At 45.8% G+C, this 20,229-nt stretch overlaps 5 protein-coding genes across 8 annotated transcripts; 4 read left to right on the top strand and 1 right to left on the bottom strand.

The window, feature by feature from the left end:
• The first annotated feature begins 1,418 nt into the window (after nucleotides 1-1,418).
• LOC129592692 (BTB/POZ domain-containing protein 3-like) lies at nucleotides 1,419-4,018 on the top strand. Its single transcript, XM_055488790.1, has 10 exons — nucleotides 1,419-1,761; nucleotides 1,863-1,982; nucleotides 2,083-2,242; nucleotides 2,305-2,489; nucleotides 2,612-2,747; nucleotides 2,931-3,027; nucleotides 3,094-3,196; nucleotides 3,275-3,435; nucleotides 3,496-3,560; nucleotides 3,626-4,018. Exons 1-10 carry the CDS (start codon nucleotides 1,592-1,594, stop codon nucleotides 3,722-3,724), a joined length of 1,296 nt encoding a protein of 431 aa, XP_055344765.1. The 5' UTR covers nucleotides 1,419-1,591; the 3' UTR covers nucleotides 3,725-4,018.
• A 1,016-nt stretch (nucleotides 4,019-5,034) lies between these two features.
• LOC129592683 (BTB/POZ domain-containing protein 3-like) lies at nucleotides 5,035-7,994 on the top strand. Of its 3 annotated transcripts, none has more exons than XM_055488774.1 (11): nucleotides 5,035-5,383; nucleotides 5,502-5,621; nucleotides 5,700-5,804; nucleotides 6,102-6,156; nucleotides 6,218-6,402; nucleotides 6,492-6,627; nucleotides 6,832-6,928; nucleotides 6,986-7,085; nucleotides 7,173-7,327; nucleotides 7,399-7,463; nucleotides 7,523-7,994. In XM_055488774.1, exons 1-11 carry the CDS (start codon nucleotides 5,220-5,222, stop codon nucleotides 7,619-7,621), a joined length of 1,281 nt encoding a protein of 426 aa, XP_055344749.1. In that variant the 5' UTR covers nucleotides 5,035-5,219; the 3' UTR covers nucleotides 7,622-7,994. The 3 variants fall into 3 exon arrangements, with proteins under 3 accessions (XP_055344749.1, XP_055344751.1, XP_055344750.1); XM_055488776.1 differs by having other exon boundaries at nucleotides 5,252-5,383; nucleotides 5,502-5,563; nucleotides 5,669-5,771; nucleotides 6,089-6,156; XM_055488775.1 differs by having other exon boundaries at nucleotides 5,252-5,383; nucleotides 5,700-5,771; nucleotides 6,089-6,156.
• A 1,684-nt stretch (nucleotides 7,995-9,678) lies between these two features.
• LOC129592688 (BTB/POZ domain-containing protein 3-like) lies at nucleotides 9,679-12,664 on the top strand. Of its 2 annotated transcripts, none has more exons than XM_055488785.1 (10): nucleotides 9,679-10,004; nucleotides 10,115-10,234; nucleotides 10,315-10,474; nucleotides 10,538-10,722; nucleotides 10,994-11,129; nucleotides 11,580-11,676; nucleotides 11,744-11,846; nucleotides 11,944-12,101; nucleotides 12,162-12,226; nucleotides 12,291-12,664. In XM_055488785.1, exons 1-10 carry the CDS (start codon nucleotides 9,829-9,831, stop codon nucleotides 12,387-12,389), a joined length of 1,299 nt encoding a protein of 432 aa, XP_055344760.1. In that variant the 5' UTR covers nucleotides 9,679-9,828; the 3' UTR covers nucleotides 12,390-12,664. The 2 variants fall into 2 exon arrangements, with proteins under 2 accessions (XP_055344760.1, XP_055344761.1); XM_055488786.1 differs by having other exon boundaries at nucleotides 9,867-10,004; nucleotides 10,096-10,234.
• A 1,242-nt stretch (nucleotides 12,665-13,906) lies between these two features.
• Nucleotides 13,907-16,682, top strand: LOC129592595 (BTB/POZ domain-containing protein 3-like). Its single transcript, XM_055488668.1, has 10 exons — nucleotides 13,907-14,266; nucleotides 14,401-14,520; nucleotides 14,604-14,763; nucleotides 14,837-15,021; nucleotides 15,126-15,261; nucleotides 15,448-15,544; nucleotides 15,620-15,728; nucleotides 15,807-15,964; nucleotides 16,033-16,097; nucleotides 16,158-16,682. The coding sequence occupies exons 1-10, from the start codon at nucleotides 14,067-14,069 to the stop codon at nucleotides 16,254-16,256; spliced, it is 1,329 nt and encodes a 442-aa protein (XP_055344643.1). The 5' UTR covers nucleotides 13,907-14,066; the 3' UTR covers nucleotides 16,257-16,682.
• On the bottom strand, nucleotides 16,584-19,892 carry LOC129592594 (uncharacterized). Its single transcript, XM_055488667.1, has 6 exons — nucleotides 19,734-19,892; nucleotides 19,391-19,664; nucleotides 19,183-19,307; nucleotides 18,452-18,657; nucleotides 18,193-18,363; nucleotides 16,584-18,049 (listed from the first exon to the last, which is right to left on the bottom strand). Exons 1-6 carry the CDS (start codon nucleotides 19,886-19,888, stop codon nucleotides 16,887-16,889), a joined length of 2,094 nt encoding a protein of 697 aa, XP_055344642.1. The 5' UTR covers nucleotides 19,889-19,892; the 3' UTR covers nucleotides 16,584-16,886.
• Nucleotides 19,893-20,229: the final 337 nt, after the last annotated feature.

Genomic DNA, 20,229 nt, shown 5'->3' with positions numbered 1-20,229 from the left:
AAATCCCCGGGTGCTCATGATCCACTTACGTACATGTAGTTAGGAATTTCTAGATCCGACGAACGGCTACGTCAGCCCTACTGACTTCTCCTTAAAGCTGCAGATCGAAGTCCGTGCTGAACTTCCTTCTGGAATCGAATGAAACAGTGACCCGCGTACGTACATGATGAAAAAATTGTTTTTTGGGTGAACATTTCGCAGTGCATTCTGAAATGGCGCTTTCGCGTGCGTAGACGAATTTCAAACCAGTTCTTACTAGATTTTCGGTACTTGATTAGACTTGGAATGAAAAACCAAAAACAAAATGGCGTACGGGAATATTTTGTAATTTATTTTACGCACCTTGTTGAACATGCCACCTCACCCCCGTATTTCGTTGTACTTTGTAGTTTTAAATTTGTAATTATGACTTTAGCGCAGCAGTACAGATACACTCGCTTGTACAATTATTCAGAAAACCGAAGTTTTTGTCTAATCTGTTATACAGATAATGTGTAATATGTAAGTAATTAATGGGTGGATCACTGGATCTCATATACCTCGGTTAGATCCATGACAGCATTCAGTTTGTCAGTTGGCATTCTTTAAGCTTTAAAACACAATGCAAAGTACACCAGTAGGGAAGCACATTGTGTATTCTTGTTATATTGGACAGACTGCTCTTGACGTTCTTTTATAATTCTGTATTAAGCGCACTCGAGTGAACACGAAAGGTGTCTTCAAGTATGACTACAGTACGTGATTTACGCCTGCGAGACAGTGCCGGTCTAGGAAACAGTATGGTTTGGGACCTACCCACGTTCAGCTGCTGACCTCCGACCGGAAGTCGAACAACTGCCCCGACGGGTTTTCTGGTCGGTATGTGCCGGTTTCTGGTCGCAGTACGTCGGGTTCGTGGTCCCGCACGTGTGAGTATTCCCACCGAACACCATACCTCCAGCCCGAAATCTAACCACAGCACGTTTCCGTTAGCAGCTGCAGTAATATTTCATAAGGACTACACGGCGCGGTGGCGTAATTTCCGTTCGTCATGTTGCCGCAGAAGGTGCGTTCACAACAGTCGTGTCCGCTCGTTCGCCGACCGCCGAGGTGGTTGCTGCAGATCTTATAGAAGATCAGTACGATATAAGTATTTAATTTATGTTTCATTTTCTACCATATCTAAACGTCCACTTATCGTGTCCGTCAAATACTGAGGCACAATCTGGCTAATTCAGCCTTATTGTAAGAACTATAGTGGTGTTTTAAAGCGGCTGATTCTAAGACTAAGAAGTGCCTACTGCCGCGGCAGTTCAACCTTGCGAGTATAGCGGGTCAACCCCACCGCCAACGGGTGAGTGACAGACGGCAGTAAACTGAGAAGTGTGACTGTGAACACTTGTGACTTATCGGTTACAACGCTAGCAGCAGGACGAAAACGATTTTCCGTTGTCAGTTGTGACTTGTCGCGATTTTTTCAAATTTCTTTGATGAAGAAAACTGCTTTAAAAGCGTTTTCGATTCCTCAAAAGCCTATACTTTCTACCTGGCTGCACTGCAAGCCCCCAAGTGACTGTGATCTGAATGTCCACATTTCCTGCCGACTCCAGTTATGTCGCAAAAACGGCAAATTACAGCACAATCATCGGACGCGGAAAGTCGCAACAAGGTGGCGAAGCTTGGCGACTATGCAAAGCATCTGCTGCTCTGTAAAGACACTAGCGATGTTCGGTTCCGAGTGGGACATGATTATGGCGCTGTGAAGATCTTTCCAGCCCACAGGTGAGTTCTCCATCTGGATTGCAGTTCGTACGATCCTCGTCCATAATCGCCACACCCGTTTGGCTGCTTAGCATTTGAAACTTGTCAATGTCGTTATGCAGAGCCATAATGGGTCGCAGCCCTGTATTCCATACAATGTTCTATGGAAGTCTGCCCGAAAAGCGCAAAGCTCCCATCAACATTCCCGACGTTCTTCCCGAAGCCTTCTCCAACATGCTCAGGTAAGCGCGTCTGTCATTCTACGGTATTTTTTTTCTTGCGTTGAAACTTGAATAACTTATAACGTACTTTTATATTATGACGATACAATCCATTGTACAGCTACATCTACACTGATGCTTTGGAGAACCTCACCAAGGAAAACGTTTTCCCCACGCTGGGCTGCGCGGACAAGTACGATCTACCGTTGTTGGTATCTATGTGTACTGACTTCGTCCTGAAGGACCTCAACATCAACAACTGCCTGGATATTCTGGATGATGTGGGTTTCGAACCTTGGGTGACCGCTACCATACGAATTACAATAAGTTGATTGCTCCGTAGGCGATTCATTACGATACTGTTGCCCCGAGTATCCTGGAGAAGTGTTTATCCCTCATTGATGAATCACCAAAAATAATCTGGGAATTGGAGCAGTTCAGTGCGATTGGACACGAGGCATTGCGCATCATTCTTCAGCGTGACACGTTGACCGCCAATGAAGATATAATTTGCTCGTCGGTTGACAAGTAAGGCGAACTTTTGCAGTTCTCTTATGCTGATACACAGATAATGTACTAACGAAAACCAGTTGAGAGTAACGAGTATAATGACACTTATTGCGGTCTGCGGACACTTTTGCCTGTGACAGGTGGGCTACGAACATGTGCACGCGTAAGAACTGGGGCGCTTCCGCCGCCAATCGGCGTAAAATACTGGGCGAGGTGCTGTTTCTCATTCGCTTTCCGCTTTTGACCAATTATAAACTGCTGGATGGGCCTGTCAAGGTACGGCCTTCACACCGATTTTTAAATGTTTATGAGTAAGACTTGAATCTGCTGGCAAGGGCGATATAATTGCCGTTATTGTTAAGATTGGCTTGCGCCGGCCTTCTGAAAGGGCCAATTAGTCTGGCGTAAGCGGAAACATTGAACCGCCGGCATCAGCTGATATGAGTCTATTTTTCACAGAGCGGTTTGTTGCTGAAATCGGAAGAACGGGACATCTTCCACTACAAGTACGCCACAATCAAACCTCGGCTTCCATTCAGCACGGCGCCCCGACAAAGTTAGTTTTTCTCAGCGTGCGTTGGAAACTATTCCCATGTTTTAGGTATTGGTTTGGCCGTTTTAGATTTACGCGCTTCTGGTGTCATTAGCTGTACGATTGCGGATATCAGGAAGCTGGCGGAACCGTATGCGGCCAGCGATGCCATTACAGTTAGAAACCTGCACTGGTGAGGCGGTTGTCGCAGAGGAAACGGACGCTTTGAGGTGGCCGAAGGTGGAAGCTAGTGCAATGCGTCGTATTGCAGGTGTATCCAGGTCGAAAAGAAAACCGACGGTGCGTCTGTGGCGTTTGGCTTCTACTTGGCGTGTACCAGCCGTCCGCAATCGGCAACATGGAGCTGCTTAGTTCATGCAGAATTGTGCCTACTACCATGGAAAACGGAAGCTGAAACAGTCAAGAAATTAAGTATGTTTCTGTGTGCGGTTAGCGTGACATCAGGCAACCCAATATTCTTCAATTTTGTAGATTTTTCCCGTCTGTTTTGCAAGGGAAGTCCTAGCTGGGGATTTCAGAAATATATCTGTATGAAGGTGAGAGCTTGTCCCGCTGAATTCTTGGTTACTCAAATTATTCACACATAGATTTGTATTTCAAGAAACTACTGGATCCGGCGAACGGCTACGTCAACCCTGCTGATTTCTCATTAAAACTGCAAATTGAAATGACTGCTGAACTGCCTACTGGAATGGAGTGAAACATTAGACAGTGGCCCACACACATGTTAAATACTGTAGTTTGGTTTTTGTAAATGTTCCAAGTTTCCTTGCGTTATCGTTTTTCGTAGTGAAGTTTCGAACCAGTTCTTCTTGCCAGGTTTTTTGTTACGTTGCCCAAGACCGTTTGTTAGCTGATTAGACACTGGATGTTTTAGTCGCTGAGTAGATAGAATTAGTTTGAGTTATAGATTATTGCGTTTTTGAAAGCGTACAGAGTACTACCCGTAGTACTTAAGTATTTATGCTGCTGTTTGCTTTGTTGTTGTTGTTGTATGCTGTGCAGATATGTTTTCTGAATTTCTATATTTTCCAGTTATTACGCAGGTAGTGGCAAATTGGCAATTACCTAACCACAATAACATATTAATTTCATATTTTGACTGACCTTCTGCAGTTTTAGTACGAGTAGAATAACTTCAATGTAGCAGAGCATCGCTTGTACATTGATTCAGCAATATACAACGTACAGAAGGAGTTGTGGGTGCTAAATTGCTAACGATAATTAGTGCGTTTATCTCAACATTTTTATTTAGAATTCGTGATAGAGTTACAGTACTTACATACAGGGAATTTTTTTTGTGCAAATGTCTTGGTCGATAACTATTAGTATGGCATCTGACCGACCGACTTGCAGTTGTTGTCTCCGACCGGAAGTCGATCACAATCGGCGACATTATTGAATGATTATTGCACATATTGGCCGTCGCCTACGGAGCCGGGGCCGTGTTGGTCGGCTGGGGCGCACCACTCTATGGCGCTTAATTTTTGCCCACAGTACGTCGGGTTCATTTGTCACACACTTGTGGGTATTCCCGTCAAGCACCATTCCCCCGCTGCAACCAAATTACAATCACCACACTCCGTTCCCATTCGAACAGAAGCAGTAGTTCATACTGCAGGGCGCGGTGGTGTAACCCCTGTTGTTCTTGCCGTAGATTAAAGTGCGGCCAAACCAGTCGAATCTGCCCGTTCGACGACCGCCGAGAGGTGGTTGCTGAAGATCTTTTGGAAGATCATAATTATAAGATTTCTACCTTATTTAAACGTCCATTTAACAATTCCTCAAATACTGAGGCACAATGTGGCTCAGGCCTCAGAACTACACTTTTTTGATGGTGTTTTAAAGAATCTTTGTACGTTTACACTTTCAAGGGAATTACTTACGCGGCAGTTCCGCCTTGCGTTAGTATAGCCTGCCAATCTCCCGCCAACGGGTGAGTGGCAGACGGCAGTGAACTAAGTTCTTAAGAGTTAAGACGAAAAAGGATTTTAAGTACTAGTACAATTTTTACCTGGTTATCTTCTCGCGCTTTTTGAAATTTCGATTCTTGCTGACAGAGAAAACTTGTTTGCTAGCGTTTTTGATTGTTCTGAAGCCTGTATTGTTTAAGTACTTCTAGCTGCGCTGCAAGTACAGAACCCCAGTTGACTGTGAATCTGTGATCTGAGTGTTCACTTTCCCTTTCTGCAGCAATGTCGCAAAAACGGCCAATTACAGCATCGGACGCGGGAAGTCGCGCCAAAGTGGCGAAGCTTGGTGACTATGCAAAGCATCTGCTGCTCTGTAAAGACACCAGCGATGTTCAGTTCCAGGTGGGACGGGATTATCGCGCAGTGGAGATCTTTTCAGCCCACAAGTGAGTTCTCCATCTGGGAGTGCAGTTTGTGCAATCCTTAAGGCTCGTCCATAATCGCCATAACCGTTTGGCTGCCTTGCAGTTGTACCTATCAGTGTCTTTATTTCAACTTCTGCAGGCTCATAATGGCTCGCAGCCCTGTTTTCCATACGATGTTCTATGGAAGTCTGCCCGCTGACTGTACAGCTCCCATCAGTATTCCCGACATTCTTCCCGGAGCCTTCTCTAACATGCTCAGGTGAATATGTCTGTCTGTACGACTGCAGTGTTTCGTTGCCTTTGCAGTACCGTTCTGACAACCCAGCCCATTGTACAGCTTTATTTACACCGATGCCGTGGAGAACCTTACCAGCGATAACGTCTTCCCTACTCTGGGCTGCGCCGACAAGTACGACCTACCGATATTGGTAGCCATCTGTACCAGACCTGTGCAGTTATGGAAAACTGACCCATAGTTAGAGTTAGGAGTTATAGGGAGCGTGCGCGTTACGCTACGAGTTACGCTATTAATGCAAGTAAACCGAGTTTCGAGTTATTCAGCGAGTTACGCTACCACAGACAATAAATACCATTTTTGGGCGAGTTACGCTAGAGTTAAGTTTTCGGGGGTACGAGTTACGCTTCAGAGTTACGTTATAACTCGATAACTCTCGATAACTCGAAAATAACTCGCGTTTCGTTAAATAGTTAAAAATAACTGCACAGGTCTGATCTGTACTAAGTTCGTCCTGAAGGACCTCAACATCAACAACTGCCTGGATATTCTGGATGATGTGGGTTTTTTTCGGGATTTGGGTAACCACTCTACCCTATAACATGCTGATTGTTGCGTAGGCGGTCCATTACGATAGCGTTGCGCCGAGTATCCTGGAGAAATGTTTATCGATCATTGATGAATCGCCGAAATTTGTCTGGGAACCGGAGCAGTTCAATGCGATTGGGCACGAGGCACTGCGCATTATTCTTCAGCGTGACACATTGACCGCCAATGAGGACATAATTTGCTCGTCGGTTGACAAGTAAGACCATTTTCCGCAGTCCTCTCCTACTGATACAAAAAGAAATCCTTTACGACAATGTTAACTGCGGTTTTTGTTGTTTGTGGCAGATGGGCTACATACATGTGCTCGCTAGCGAATGTGGACGCTTCCGCAGCTAATCGGCGTGGAATGTTGGGTCAGGCGCTGTTTCTCATCCGCTTTCCGCTCTTAACAAGTTGTAAACTTCTGGATGGGCCTGTCAAGGTACGACCTTCACACCGGTTTTTAATGTTGTTGAGCAAGACGCCATGAGAGCCGCTGGCATGCGCGTGATAGTTATTTGTTATGAAAAACTGGGGCTTGCCTTTTCGGCGACAGATTAGTCTGGCGTAGGCGGAAACATTGAACCGCTGTCATAAAATAATATGAGCTCGGTGAATTGTTATGTTTCTTTACTTTTTTATTCAGAGCGGTTTGTTGCTGCCAACGGAAGAACGGGACATCTTCCACTACAAGTACGCAACAATCAAACCGCAGTTGCCGTTCCCCGCGAAGCCCCGACAAAGTTAGCTCGATTATGCGTACGTCGGAATTGTTTTAAGTAGTGTTTTGGCCATCGTAGATGGTCGCGCTAATGGTGTGATTAATTTCACGATTCCGGATGTCAGGGAGCTGGACGAGTATATGGAGAGCGATCCCATTGCGCTTAGGAACCTGCTATGGTGAGGCGATTGCCGTACAAGAAACAAAAACTTTGAATTGGGCGACGGTCGAACCCGTCGAAGCTATTGCACTGTATCGTATTGCAGGTGCATTCATGTCGAAGAGGATACAGATGCACCTGCGGCTTTGGGCATGTACTTGTCATGTACGAGTCGTTCGAAATCGGCAACTTGGAACTGTCAATTTCACGCAGAACTGCGCCTACTGCCATGGAAAAAGGGAACTGCACCATTCCAGAAAAGTATGCGTCTTTATCCGGTCAGCGTAACAGCATTACAGCAGGCATTAATCTAATATTCTTCGACTTTGTAGCGATTTCTCGTCTGTTTTGCAAGGAAAGTCCTAGCTGGGGAATTCCGGATTACATCTTTACGAAGGTGCGAGCTTTTGCCCTGGTCCGTCGGTTATTCATTATTCATGTAAGTTGCATTTTAAGAATCTACTGGAACCGGCAAACGGCTACGTCAACCCTGCGGACTTCTCCTTAAAACTGCAAATAAAAATAGCTGCTGAACGCCCTACTGGAATGGAGTGAAACAATGACCCACATAAATTTTAAGAAAATTGTCGGGTTTTCGAATGTTTCAAATTTCCCGCGTACTTTGAAGTGGCGTTATCGTTTCCGTAGTGTAGACGAACTTTTGATCCAGTTCTTCTTGATAGATTTGTTTTCTTATTAGCTGATTGGACACTGGATGTTTTAGTCGCTGAGGAGATAGTACGGTTCAGTTTGAGTTATGGATTTCATTATAGCGCTTTGAACGCATTTTTCTGTTGTGTTTTTGTTGAGTATCGGTGCAGCGCCGTCATGGTATACGTGTCAAATGTGCAGCTGCCCAGATTTTCCAGATGTGTCAGATTTTCCAGACGGCCAAGGTACCTTGCCGGAATTTTCTAGTTAATAAACCGAAGCCCTTTCAGAAAAAGCAGCACCTACGTCAAACGTCAGTTTTTTGGTTCTTGCAATTTACATATACTCGTAACGGAATTCAAATTTGTTGGTAGGGTTACTCTAATGTCTCTTGATTCAGTGGCGCAGTGCGTTTTGTGGACAACTAACAGATAACCACACATGTATTAAATTTTGTTTTGTATAAAGGTGTATAAATGTGGGTGTTTTGTATAAATGTATAAATGTGTTTTGTATAAATGTGTGTATGTGTATGTATAGATATCTACAGAAGTACCAACAATAAGCACTTGTATTTTTTACCATTGCGCTAAATCGTTTGGAATTCATAACACTTATTTCTCTATAAAATTTTTAATTTGCTGACAGTCATTGTGATAGTTATGCCGTCATCGTGTGGTGATATGTTTCGGCAGGAAAATGAAAACTCTACTATTCACTTCCTTCTTAATGTTGCCGATACAAACAGTACCGATATGTTTGCTATGCTTTAATTATGGAAGTATTACGGCCAGCAGCGGCTAATTTTCAAAAGTAATACTATGAAGTCGTATTGACCTTCTGCTGTTGCAATCATATACCTAAGAAATTTAATGCAGCAGTGCATCGCTTATACTGTTGTACAAAATACTGATTCAAAACACAGAACTTATTTTCGTACATTGTAATACTTATGTAGTAACTACGATCTACGAGTAGTGGGTTGATCTCATACATTTGGATTAAGAGATTAAGATCAATAATTACAGTATGTTGTCGGATGGCTCAAACACACAAGTGCATGTGACGTTTAGTTTTGGTCAGAAATCAGAATCCTCAGATTGACAATCCTATGGTATCTGACCGACCGACTTGCAGTTGCGGATCTCCGACCGTAACATCTGCCTAGATGGACATCATTGGACAGGTCTGCCGGCGAGCCCCCATCGACGCCTGCATCACCTTTTCACAACAGCACCAGTACTGACTGCACTGCCTCAACGAGAACTACTAGTTGTTCGGTAAATCCCGTAGTTGGCAACTTGGCGGCCGGCGACGTTGCACATCGCCTGCGGAGCCGGTCGAGGCGCCGTATTGGTCGGTGGAACCGCACCGCTCTGTGGCTGTTTCTGGCCACAGTACGTGGGGTTCGTGGTCACACACGTGTGGATATTCCCGTTGAACACCATCTTCATGCACAACCCAACCACATCCCATTGGAATAAAAGCAGTACTACAGGGCGCGGTCACACCAGTCGAATCCGCCCGTTCGACGACCGTCTACAGGTGGTTGCTGAATATCTTCTAGAAAATCACTATCGTACCGTATTTAATTTGGATTTCTACCATAAAATCCATATTTAAACGACCACTTATCATGGACATCAAATAGTAATGCACAATCAGCTGGCTAAGAAATTAGAATTATCAACTATGTATAATGGTGTTTTTGAGTGGTACCAAGTACTTACTTAGTTCTTGGTGGTACGAATAACTGTATGATGCTTAAAATTACTTACTGGCTAAGAATAACGAGTAAGAAAAAAATCTGTGTACCGTTTTAAGTGCCTGCTGCCGTGGCAGTTATGCCTTGCGTTACGTTAGCGTGACGAGCCCACCGCCAACGGGTGAGTGGCAAACGGAAGTGAACCATGAAGACGTAGAGCGCTGGCAGTTTGGATTTTACCTTGACACGGTAAAATGTTGCCCTGATTTGGAAATTCTCGCTGATAAGGACAACTAGCGTTTTCGATCGCTCAGACTTCAGAAGCCTCTGCTGTTTACTTCTAACTGCGCTGTAGGCCCCCCAGTGACTGTGATCTGAAGGTTCACATTCCCTGCCGACTGCAGCTATGTCGCAAAAACGGCAAAATACAGCATCATCATCATCATCGGACGCGGAAAGTCGCACCAAGGTGGCGAAGGTTGGCGACTATGCAAAGCATCTGCTGCTCTGTAAAGACACTAGCGATGTTCGGTTCCGAGTGGGCCGTGATTATGGCGCAGTGAAGATTTTTCCAGCCCACAGGTGAGTTCTCCATCTGGGATTGCAGTTCGTGCGATCCTCAGTTCTCGTCCATAATCTCCAGATCCTTTGCTCGGCAATTGCAACTTCGCAGTGTCGTTATGGGGTCGCAGGGTCATAATGGGGCGCAGCCCTGTATTCCATACGATGTTCTATGGAAGTCTGCCCGAAACGCGCAAAGGTCAAATCACCATTCCCGACGTTCTTCCCGAAGCCTTCTCTAACATGCTCAGGTAAGCACGTCTATCAGGGAATGGTATTTCGTTTCTTGCATTGAATAACACATATTTTGACAACACAACCATTTGTGCAGCTATATCTACACCGATTCCGTGGAGACCCTCTCCAAGGATAATGTTTTCCCCACACTTGGCTGCGCGGACAAGTACGATCTACCATTATTGGTAGCCATGTGTACTGACTTCGTCCTGAAGGACCTCAACATCCATAACTGCCTGGATATTCTGGATGACGTGGGTTTTTTTGCGATTTGGGTTTACACTCCACCTTATAACACTATGTTGACTGTTGCGTAGGCGGTCCATTACGATAGCGTTGCGCCGAGTATCCTGGAGAAATGCTTATCCCTCATTGATGAATCACCAAAATTAATCTGGGAATCGGAGCAGTTCAATGCGATTGGAGAGGTGGCACTGCGCATCATTCTCCAGCGGGACACGTTGACCGCCAATGAAGATATAATTTGCTCGTCGGTTGATAAGTAAGACCATTTTTGCATTCCTCTTCTACAGTTAAGGACTAAATGGTCGCGCGCTGGGACGCTGTCATACCCAGCCTTCTGCACGCATTTGGAGCACGGATGTTGCGACTTTGTAATGACTGTGTTCTGAGTGCACTGCGTCGTTTCCCACGGAATTCTGGGTATGGCAGCGGGCGACCATGATTTTGGCCTTAAATTGTGCAGATACTCAGTCAGATACAGTAATGAGTATCTGCTCTACACCAACTGCGGCTTGTATCGTTTGTGGCAGGTGGGCGGCAAACATGTGCACACAGAGGAATTTGGACGCTTCCGCCGCCAATCGGCGTAAGATACTGGGCCAGACGCTGCTTCTCGTTCGCTTTCCGCTCCTGACTAATTACAAACTGGTGGATGGGCCTGTCAGGGTATGACCTTCGCACCAATTTTTATGTTTTCGATTTGAGTAAGACTTAAAATCGCTGGTAAGGGCTAAATAGTTGTCTGTTGAGATTGGCTCACGGCCAGTTTGTCTGACGTAGCCGGTAAAATTGAGCCACCAGAGTTAAGTAATATGGGCTGGGTGAATACTTCCTGTTTCTTAATAACCGGTAAATTTAGTACATATGTTTTTGAATATCCGGTTATCTTGATCTTTGTTCTTTGACCACCCTTCTCCTGTAGGTAAAAAAACCGGATATAGCTGCTGTTGTAGTAAAATCAAATTTTACGTCCATTGAACACGTTATTTCAAATGCTATCGCCAGTTTATTATCATGAAAACGCCACCTGGTGCTGGTGACCAGTTGTTTAAAATGTAAAGTAACGGTAACCGGTCGTTGAGAAATGCCGAAGTAGTTATATGTGGTTTTATTCAGAGCGGTTTGTTGCTGCCAGCGGAAGAACTAGACATCTTCCATTACAAGTACGGTACCATCAAACCCCAGCTGCCGTTCCGCACGGAGCCCCGACAAAGTTAGCCCGTTTATGCCGATTTTGGAAATTTCAATCATGTTATAGACATTTGTTTTGGCCATCCTAGATTCCCGCGCTAATAGCCTTATTAGCCTTACGATTCCGGATGTCAGGAAGCTGCCGAAGACGTACTTGGCTAGTGCTCCCATTACGGTTAGGGGCCTGCTCTGGTGAGGAGGTTGCCGTAGACTCGTAATGAACACAAAATCTGACGTTTGCGAAGACAGAGAAGCCATTGCACAGTTTGCACTGCATCGTATATTGCAGGTGCATCTACATCAAACAGGAAACAGACGATGCGTCTCCGACTTTGGGCTACTATTTGATTTGTACCAGCCGCCCGCAATCGGCAACATGGAACTGTCAAATTCATGCAGAACTGCGCCTACTGCCATGGAAAAAGGAAACGGCACCAGTCAAGAGAAGTATGCTTCCATATAAGGTTACCCTAACACCAGGCAAGTCGATATTGTTTTACTTTGTAGCGCTTGCCCATCTGTTTTGCCAGGGAATTTCTAACTGGGGATTCCCGAAATATATCTCTGCGGCGGTGAGGTCTTTTCTTGCTGAATTCTCGAGTTAACTCATTATTTTACACAGGTTTGTATTTCAAGGAATTGTTGGATCCGGCGAACGGCTACGTCAACCCTGCTGACTTCTCCTTGAAACTGCAAATCGAAATGACTGCTGAACTTCCTACTGGAATGATGTGAAATGATGACCCCGCGTACATGTTAAATAGATTGGCGGTTTTAATTAATTATTATTACTATTATTTATTCTTATTACTACGGCACAAGAGCAGACAGAGTTCCGAGTATTCTCATGTGTCCCGAAATGGAGTTATCGTTTTCGTAGTTTAGGCGAATTTCGAACCAGTTCTTCTTGCCAGTTCGATTGTTAGTCGTTTGTTATCTGATTAGATACTGGATGTTTTAGTCGTTGAGTCGACAGAATAAGTTTGAATTACAGATTATTGCGTTTTTGAATGCGTACAGAGTGTTTATGGTATTTTTGTTTGTTGTTGTTGTATACGCTACAGATACTGTATGTTTTCTAAATTTATATATTTTCCAGTTATCACGCGGCTACCGGCTTAACTACAAATGTCTACACCGACATATTTCATATTATGAGATTTATGACTGACCTTCTGCCCCTTTGTTGCTACGAGTAAGTATAACAAGTTCAATGTAGCAGAGCATCGCTTGCAAAGTGATTAAGCAATATACAGAAGTAGTTTGGTGCGCTAATAATAATTAGTGTTTCAACATTTTAATTGAAATCCATGATACTAGAGTTACTGAGGTTGTCAGACGGAAACTTGTTTTAACTCGAAAAGCACGTGCATCATCATTGCATGCATCATATAAGTGTATTGTGAATTTTATTTACTGTAAATGTCTTGGTCAATTAACTAACAGAATGGTACTGTATCTGACCGACCGACTAAAGTTGCTGATCTCCGATCGGAAGTCGAACAACTGGCATGTCTGCACGCGAGCCACCATCGTCGGCTGCATCCCCTGATCGCAGTAGCACCAGTACTGACTGCACTGTCCCAGGGAGAACCACCAGTTATTCGGTAAATCCCGCAGTTAACAGTTGGCGACGTTGCACAGACTGGCCGTCGCCGGCTCCGGGTGCCGGCGCCGTGTTGGTCGACGAGGGCGCACCACTCTGTGGCGGTCTCTGCCCACAGTACGTCGGGTTCATTGTTGCACACGTGTGGATATTCCTATCGAACACCGTATTCCAGCCCGAAATCCAACCACATTACGTCTCCACTGGAGAACTGCAGTAATTCATGCTACACGGCTTGGTGGCGTAAATCCCATTGTTCTTGTTGCCGCCGATTAAGGTGCGGCCACCCGGCATACCAGTCGCATCTGGTCGTTCGACGACCGCCGAGAGGTGGTTGCTGAAGATCTTTTAAAAGATCTATTTAAGGAAGATTTCTACCTTTTTCAAACGTCCACTTAGTATGTCCACCAAATATCGAGGCACAATGTGATTCTGGTTCAGAACTACATATAGAAGTATATACTCTTATGATGGTGCTTTAAAGTGGTTAGACGTTAGTTAAGATTAAGAAGAATTGCCTAGCCTACTCACGCGGCAGTTCCGCCTTGCGTTAGTATAGCGTGCCAAGCCCCCGCCAACGGGTGAGAGGCAGACGTCAGTGAACCGTGAAACTTAGCAGCAAGACGAACAAGGATTTTACAGTTATTAAGTACCTTGTCACGCTCTCGCGATTTTTAAATTTCTCGCTGATAGAGACAACTGGTTTTAATGCAAGCGTTTTTGATTGCTCTGAAACCTGAGACGTCTATTGTTTAAGTACTTCCAGCTGCGCAACAAGTACGGGATCCCGATCGACTGTAATCTGAATGTTCACACTCCCTGCCGACTGCCGCTATATGTCGCAAAAACGGCAAAGTACAGCACAATCATCGGATGCGGAAGGTAGCACGAAGATGGCGAAGCTTGGCGACTATGCAAAGAATCTGCTGCTGTGTGAAGACACCAGCGATGTTCGGTTCCGAGTAGGACGTGATTATGGCGCTGTGAAGATTTTTCCTGCCCATAGGTGAGTTCTCCATCGATCCATCGATGGCGGTTCGTCAGACATAAATCTGCACTCGTCAGACCTCTCCCATGAGCGCCACATCCATTTGGCTGCTTTGCACTTTGCAGTTGTAGCTTGTCATTGTCGTCATGCAGGGTCATAATGGGTCGCAGTCCTGTATTCCATACCATGTTCTATGGAAGTCTGCCCGATAAGCGCAAAGCACCCATCAGCATTCCCGACGTTCTTCCCGAAGCCTTTTCTAACATGCTCAGGTAAATATCTGTCGTTACTGCTACGGTATTTCGTGGCCTTTGGAGTGAATTCCGTACATGACCAACAACAACCCATTGTGCAGTTTTATCTACACCGATGCCGTTCAGACCCTCACCAAGGATAACGTTTTCCCCACGTTGGGCTGCGCGGACAAGTACGATCTGCCATTACTGGTTGCCATGTGTACTGATTTCGTCCTGAAGGATCTCACAATCAGCAATTGCCTGGATATTCTGGATGACGTGGGTTTTATCAGAACTTGGGTTACCATGCACTCCAGTGACTCTACTATACAATATAATGATTGTTGCATAGGCGGTTCACTACGATAGTGTGGCGCCGAGTATCCTGGAGGAGTGTTTATACCTCATTGATGAATCACCGAAGTTAATTTGGGAATCGGAGCAGTTCAGTGCGATTGGACACGAGGCACTGCGCACTATTCTGCAGCGGGATACGTTGACCGCCAGTGAAGATAGAATTTGGTTGTCGGTGGATAAGTAAGACGAATATCTGCAGTCCTCCTCAACTGATTCATAGATGTAGAACGGAGCCCATTGAAAACAGTGAGCACGCTAACCGCGGCTTGTATCGTTTGTGGCAGGTGGGCTGAGAACATGTGCACACGAAGGAACTTGGACTCTTCTGCCGCCAGTCGGCGTGAGATATTGGGCCAGACGCTGTTTCTTATTCGTTTTCCCCTCTTGACTAGTGGTGAGCTGCTGGATGGGCCTGTCAAGGTACGGCCGTCACACTGACGTTTATTCTATATTTGAACATTAAGCCACTGACAAGAGATGATGTAATTGCCTCCTATTAAGACTGGTTTGTGCTGGCCTACTAACATTACATAGGCCGAAACAGTTCACCGCCGGAATATATATTACAGTATTACGGAATATGGTAATGCGGGTTTTTGTATTCAGAGGGGTTTGTTGCTGAAATCGGAAGAACGGGACATCTTCCACCACAAGAACGCCGCAATCAAACCGCAGCTACCGTTCCGTACGGACCCCCGACAAAGTTAGTTTTGTTTATGTGTACACTAGAAATTTCACCCATGTTTTGGGCATTGTTTCAACTTTCGGCCATCTTTAGATGTTCGGGCTGTGGGTGTCATTAACTTCACCATTCCGGATGTCCGGAAGGTGGTTCCGGGGGAACCGTATGCGCCCAGCGATCGCATTACACTTAGGAACCTGCTCTGGTGAGGCGGTAGCCGTAGACGAGGCCGAAACTTTGAAGTGGGCGAAGGTGGAAGCCATTGCAGTGCGTCGTATTACAGGTGCATCTACGTCAAGAACGATACAGACAGTGCACCGACGGCTTTTGGCTTCTACTTGTGGTGTTACAACCCTCCCAAGTCGGCAACTTGGAACTGTCAAGTTCATGCAGAACTGCGCCTCCTGCCATGGAAAGCTGGAACTGCACCGATCAAGAAAAGTATGCTTCCCTTAGTTCCCGTACGGTTATCGTAACATCAGGCAATCCAGTATTCTTCAACTTTGTAGCGTTTTCCCGCCTGTATTGCAAGCAAACTTCTCGCTGGGGATTGCTGAAATATATCTTTATGGAGGTGAGAGTTTTCGCGCTGAATTCTCGGTTACTCATCATTCATGAAGGTTTGTATTTCGAGGAATTATTGGATCCGGCGAACGGCTACGTCAACCCTGCTGACTTCTCCTTAACACTGCAGATTGAAATGACTGCTGAACTGCCTACTGGAATGATGTGAAACAGTGACCCACATACATGTTAAATGGATTGGTTTTTTTTAATTGTTCCGGTTTCCTCGCGTTCCCAGCAATGGTGTTATCATTTTCGTAATGTGGGCGTATTCTTGAACCAGTTCTTCCTGCCAGACTTTTGGTTGCCCAGAACCGTTTATTAGCTGATTAGACACTGGATGTTGTAGTCGCTGAGTAGATAAAAATAAGTTTGAGTTTTAGATTTGTTGCGTTTTTGAACGCGTACAGAGTACTTTGGTACAGAGTGTTTTCTGTTTGTTGTTGTTGTTGTTATATAGTGTGCAGATATGATTCCAGATTTCTCTATGTTTCAGTTATCACGCGGGAAGAGGCTTTACTACCATAACATATTTCATATTATGACTGACCTTCCGCAGTTGTTACTTGTTAGTCAAATAACTTAACGTAACAGACATGCCGCTTGTATCGTGATTCAACAATATACAGAAATAGTTTTGTGGGCTAATAATAACTTCTGTGTCAATATTTTAATTAAAATCGATGATAGATTTATTTACGTTGTCAGATGGAAAGTTTTAACTAGAAAAGACACACGTGCATGCTACAGAGCACTGTATTTTGAGCTTTTCTTACTGCAAATGTCTTGGTCGAATTAGCTAACAGTATGGGATCTGACCAACCGACTTGCAGTTACTGATCTCCGACCGGAAGTCGAACAACTGGCCAGACGGGCATGTCTGCAGACGAGCCCCCATCGCGGTCGTCGGCTGCATCCCCTTATCGCAGTAGCACCAGTATTGACTGCACTGTCCCAGGGAGAACCACCAGTTATTCGGTAAATCCCGCAGTTGACAATTGGCGACATTGCACAGACTGGCCGTCGCCTGCGGAGCCGGTGCCGGCGCCGTGTTGGTCGGCGGGGGAGCACCGCTCTGCGGCGGTTTCTGCCCACAGTACGTCGGGTTCGTGTTCACACACGAGTGAATATTCCCGTCGAACACCGTTCCCCCGCCGCAACCTAACCACTGCCCGTTCCCATTGGAGCAGCTGCAGTAGTTCATACTGCAGGGCGCGGTGGCGTAGTTTCCGTTGGTCTTATTACCGCAGAAGGTGCGGTCACACCAGTCGAATCCGCCGGTGGGGCGACCACCAAGGGGTGCCGGTTGTTGGGTGGTGGACGGGGGTGGAGCGGGGCTGCTAGGCGGAGAACTGGGATTACTATTGCTGTTACTGTTAGGTGACGTGTTGGCATTGGTCGCCGGCGTGGTGGGCGTGGTCGCGTGTGTCGTTGTCACCGTTGTCGACGGTGTCATGGTAGCCGGCGCATTCGTCGCAGAAGAAGCGGTGCCACCGCATGCCACAATGGTGCTGGTACTGGCGCAACCCAAGACACTGGCTGACGAATCAAACGCCTGCCCGGCTGAACACGTGAACACCTTGGGCGCGGTGACATTCACCCAGTCGTACGCGTTCTTCGACGGATTCCACAGACCGTTCTGGTAGCTGCATGCACAGTATTGTTGCGAGCAGATATTAGTCGAGGTCATGGCGTAGCGCACCCGGCCTTGACATCCGTTCGTGTCACAGGGAATGTTTTGAATGGGCGCCGTCGCGGTGGGGCTGACCAACCCAGCCACAATATAGTCTTCGATGCCGAGGTGATTCGTGCCGCGCAGGAATTTCACGGTGCCGTTGATGCCCCACTTGTAACCCCACGAGTTGGCGATCAGCCAGTAGTCGGTGCCGTTTTCCGTTCCCCAGCCGATGAGTTTCATGGCGTGTCCGCCGGAGTAGTTGCCGGTTACGTGCTGATACACTCCTAAAGGTCACGCAGCTGATTACTGAACAGAGAACTTGAAGAGAATTAACGGAATATTAATCTAACTATGCTAATGACGTGCTATATACTCCTAAAGGTCACGCGACTAACTATTTGCCTTGAGGCTGACGACGCTAACTGACCGGATTGGTACGCGAAGAAATCATCGTAAACGTCAATGGCGACGGTCATTGGGCCGTTAGTCTGCAGTTCATACTGGATTTGATGGATGACCGTATCGGTGGTGGCGATGGATGCGGCTGCTCCGCCGGAGTTGTTGGCGAAGTTGTTCCCCAACGCATACCACGAAGAACCTGTTAGACATGAAGAGTTTGTTGAGTCAGCGTTTCATATAAATATACGACTGCCAAGCAGCAACGATGCTGCAAGAAATCGGCTGACCGTAGGTTTTATTTTGGCTGTAGTTAATGGCGGTGTTGGCGCAGGTTTTGGTGCACTGACTAGTGGAAGTGGCGCTGGAGGCGTCGGTTGTGTAGGAGACATACGGCATACATCCCTGATCAGCCGCGGAGCTTTGATAATCACCACCCGTCACAATACCGGTACTAACCGCCATGGCGTATGGGACGCGGGGGTCATTTCCGTCACTGAGAATACGGGGATACTTCGATAGTTTACAATATAATATGTAGGACAGTTTGCACGTTTACGTGTACATACAGTTTTTATACTTTTTTACAGAGCAAGCAAAACTGAATGCGTACAAGTCCAAGGGACTTCATTATTTACTTCATTTAGTTTATTTACTTCATTTATTGACACGATCCCAAGGTTCTGTTTTTATTCTGTTTTCAAATATTTCTTTTAAAAACGTTTTTAAGTATGTTTTGTAAATATTATCCAGTTGCATTTTACAGAAGTAAAACTGGCATTACAGCTGTACATTGGCATCGTTATAAAAACAAGATACCAAAATCAAATAAAACTCTCCCAAGAAAGAATTTAATTATGTAGTATTAAACTACTTTAAATTTTGACGAGCTATCATTTTCGTAAGGCTAAATCAGCAGCTGCCTGAACTCTAACATGCGAATCTTTGACGAATGCACATTATGTATGCACTTGTACTGATACTGATTATCTATATACATACTAGGAGCGATAATACTCACCACCAGTTCTGATTGTCTCCTCCACTGCACAGAATCAAATCCTGCACCGACAACTTCCGGTAGGAATTAGCACTACCACTGGCAATACAGTAGCGGTCCGACAGTGCCGATGCTCCAGCATGCGCCTGTAATTCACCATGATCATGCAACACCGGCTCCGATAAACGTGCACACATTCCACAGTGCGCAGCTATCGAAAAGCGCTTACCCAGCACGAACCACAGTGACCTTGATCGCGGATCTCTTGCATACTGACGCAGCCGGGCCATTTGCTCCGTACATCAAAACTGGGCGGCAGGGCCACCCGCTTGACGGACGGAGCTGCTGCCAAATGAGGATCACTAGCCGTGGATTCCTTCGTTGGGCGTCTAGTTCCGCACAGCTTCTTCAGTTCGCTGGGGTCCATGCCGGTGAACTCGTTCTCCGCTGGTACCCATTTGGCACCGTGTAGATTGTTTTTGCTGAAGTGCTCCTTGATTTTCCTTTCGAAGACAAGCAGATTATTTACTCGGTTAAAGGCTACCGGTATGTAAAGGTCACGGTAACCTTACTGGATGTTTTCGTGGTGGTGCTTGTTTGTTGGTCCTCCGCGCCTGGCTGCAACCAGAGCCACACCGGCCAAGAGAAAAACCAGGAAGCTTTTGGAATACATATTTTCAACAAAACGTGTGGAAACGCGACTGCTGCAACACCAAAAAGCGTTCATGCGCCAATCTGTTTCAAGCATTTTCAAGCGTTATTTCAGCTAGCGTTTGCGGTTTTCAGTTCACGCGATCAGTTACTGCGTATGACACTTGACAAGACCGGCATTTTTCCCAGTTTTTGCTTAAATTTTGAACGATGTATTTCAAGGTCTGAAGTTGGATGTCCTAGTGGCAATGAGTTGTGTGGTATTACAGTACTTGACGCAAGCATGGTCGGCCAGGTACCAGTTCGCAATAATTAGCATTTACGTGGTACCATGCATATCATTTGTAACATTTAGCAGTTCTTGCTGATAATACATGCGCGTATATGTAAATTCTTATTAGTAAATTAGTTTTTGTA

This window comes from Paramacrobiotus metropolitanus, unplaced genomic scaffold, assembly GCF_019649055.1.
Source record: "Paramacrobiotus metropolitanus isolate TYO unplaced genomic scaffold, Prichtersi_v1.0 Parri_scaffold0000054, whole genome shotgun sequence".
Lineage (NCBI taxonomy): Eukaryota > Metazoa > Tardigrada > Eutardigrada > Parachela > Macrobiotidae > Paramacrobiotus > Paramacrobiotus metropolitanus.
Note: the sequence above shows the minus strand (reverse complement) of the source record. Positions and strands in the feature narration are given on the sequence as shown.

Coding starts and splice junctions, on each gene's coding strand:
- LOC129592594 (XM_055488667.1), bottom strand. CDS start 19,888: ATGAACGCTTTTTGGTGTTGCAGCAGTCGCGTTTCCACACGTTTTGTT. Junction 19,665..19,733: donor CACCACCACGAAAACATCCA/GTAAGGTTACCG, acceptor TGTCTTCGAAAG/GAAAATCAAGGAGCACTTCA. Junction 18,658..19,182: donor GGAGACAATCAGAACTGGTG/GTGAGTATTATC, acceptor CCGTATTCTCAG/TGACGGAAATGACCCCCGCG.
- LOC129592688 (XM_055488785.1), top strand. CDS start 9,829: ATGTCGCAAAAACGGCAAAATACAGCATCATCATCATCATCGGACGCG. Junction 10,005..10,114: donor AAGATTTTTCCAGCCCACAG/GTGAGTTCTCCA, acceptor ATGGGGTCGCAG/GGTCATAATGGGGCGCAGCC. Junction 10,723..10,993: donor ATTTGCTCGTCGGTTGATAA/GTAAGACCATTT, acceptor CGTTTGTGGCAG/GTGGGCGGCAAACATGTGCA.
- LOC129592595 (XM_055488668.1), top strand. CDS start 14,067: ATGTTCACACTCCCTGCCGACTGCCGCTATATGTCGCAAAAACGGCAA. Junction 14,764..14,836: donor GCCTGGATATTCTGGATGAC/GTGGGTTTTATC, acceptor ATTGTTGCATAG/GCGGTTCACTACGATAGTGT. Junction 15,022..15,125: donor ATTTGGTTGTCGGTGGATAA/GTAAGACGAATA, acceptor CGTTTGTGGCAG/GTGGGCTGAGAACATGTGCA.
- LOC129592683 (XM_055488774.1), top strand. CDS start 5,220: ATGTCGCAAAAACGGCCAATTACAGCATCGGACGCGGGAAGTCGCGCC. Junction 6,403..6,491: donor ATTTGCTCGTCGGTTGACAA/GTAAGACCATTT, acceptor TGTTTGTGGCAG/ATGGGCTACATACATGTGCT. Junction 7,328..7,398: donor AACTGCACCATTCCAGAAAA/GTATGCGTCTTT, acceptor TCGACTTTGTAG/CGATTTCTCGTCTGTTTTGC.
- LOC129592692 (XM_055488790.1), top strand. CDS start 1,592: ATGTCGCAAAAACGGCAAATTACAGCACAATCATCGGACGCGGAAAGT. Junction 2,490..2,611: donor ATTTGCTCGTCGGTTGACAA/GTAAGGCGAACT, acceptor TGCCTGTGACAG/GTGGGCTACGAACATGTGCA. Junction 3,436..3,495: donor TGAAACAGTCAAGAAATTAA/GTATGTTTCTGT, acceptor TCAATTTTGTAG/ATTTTTCCCGTCTGTTTTGC.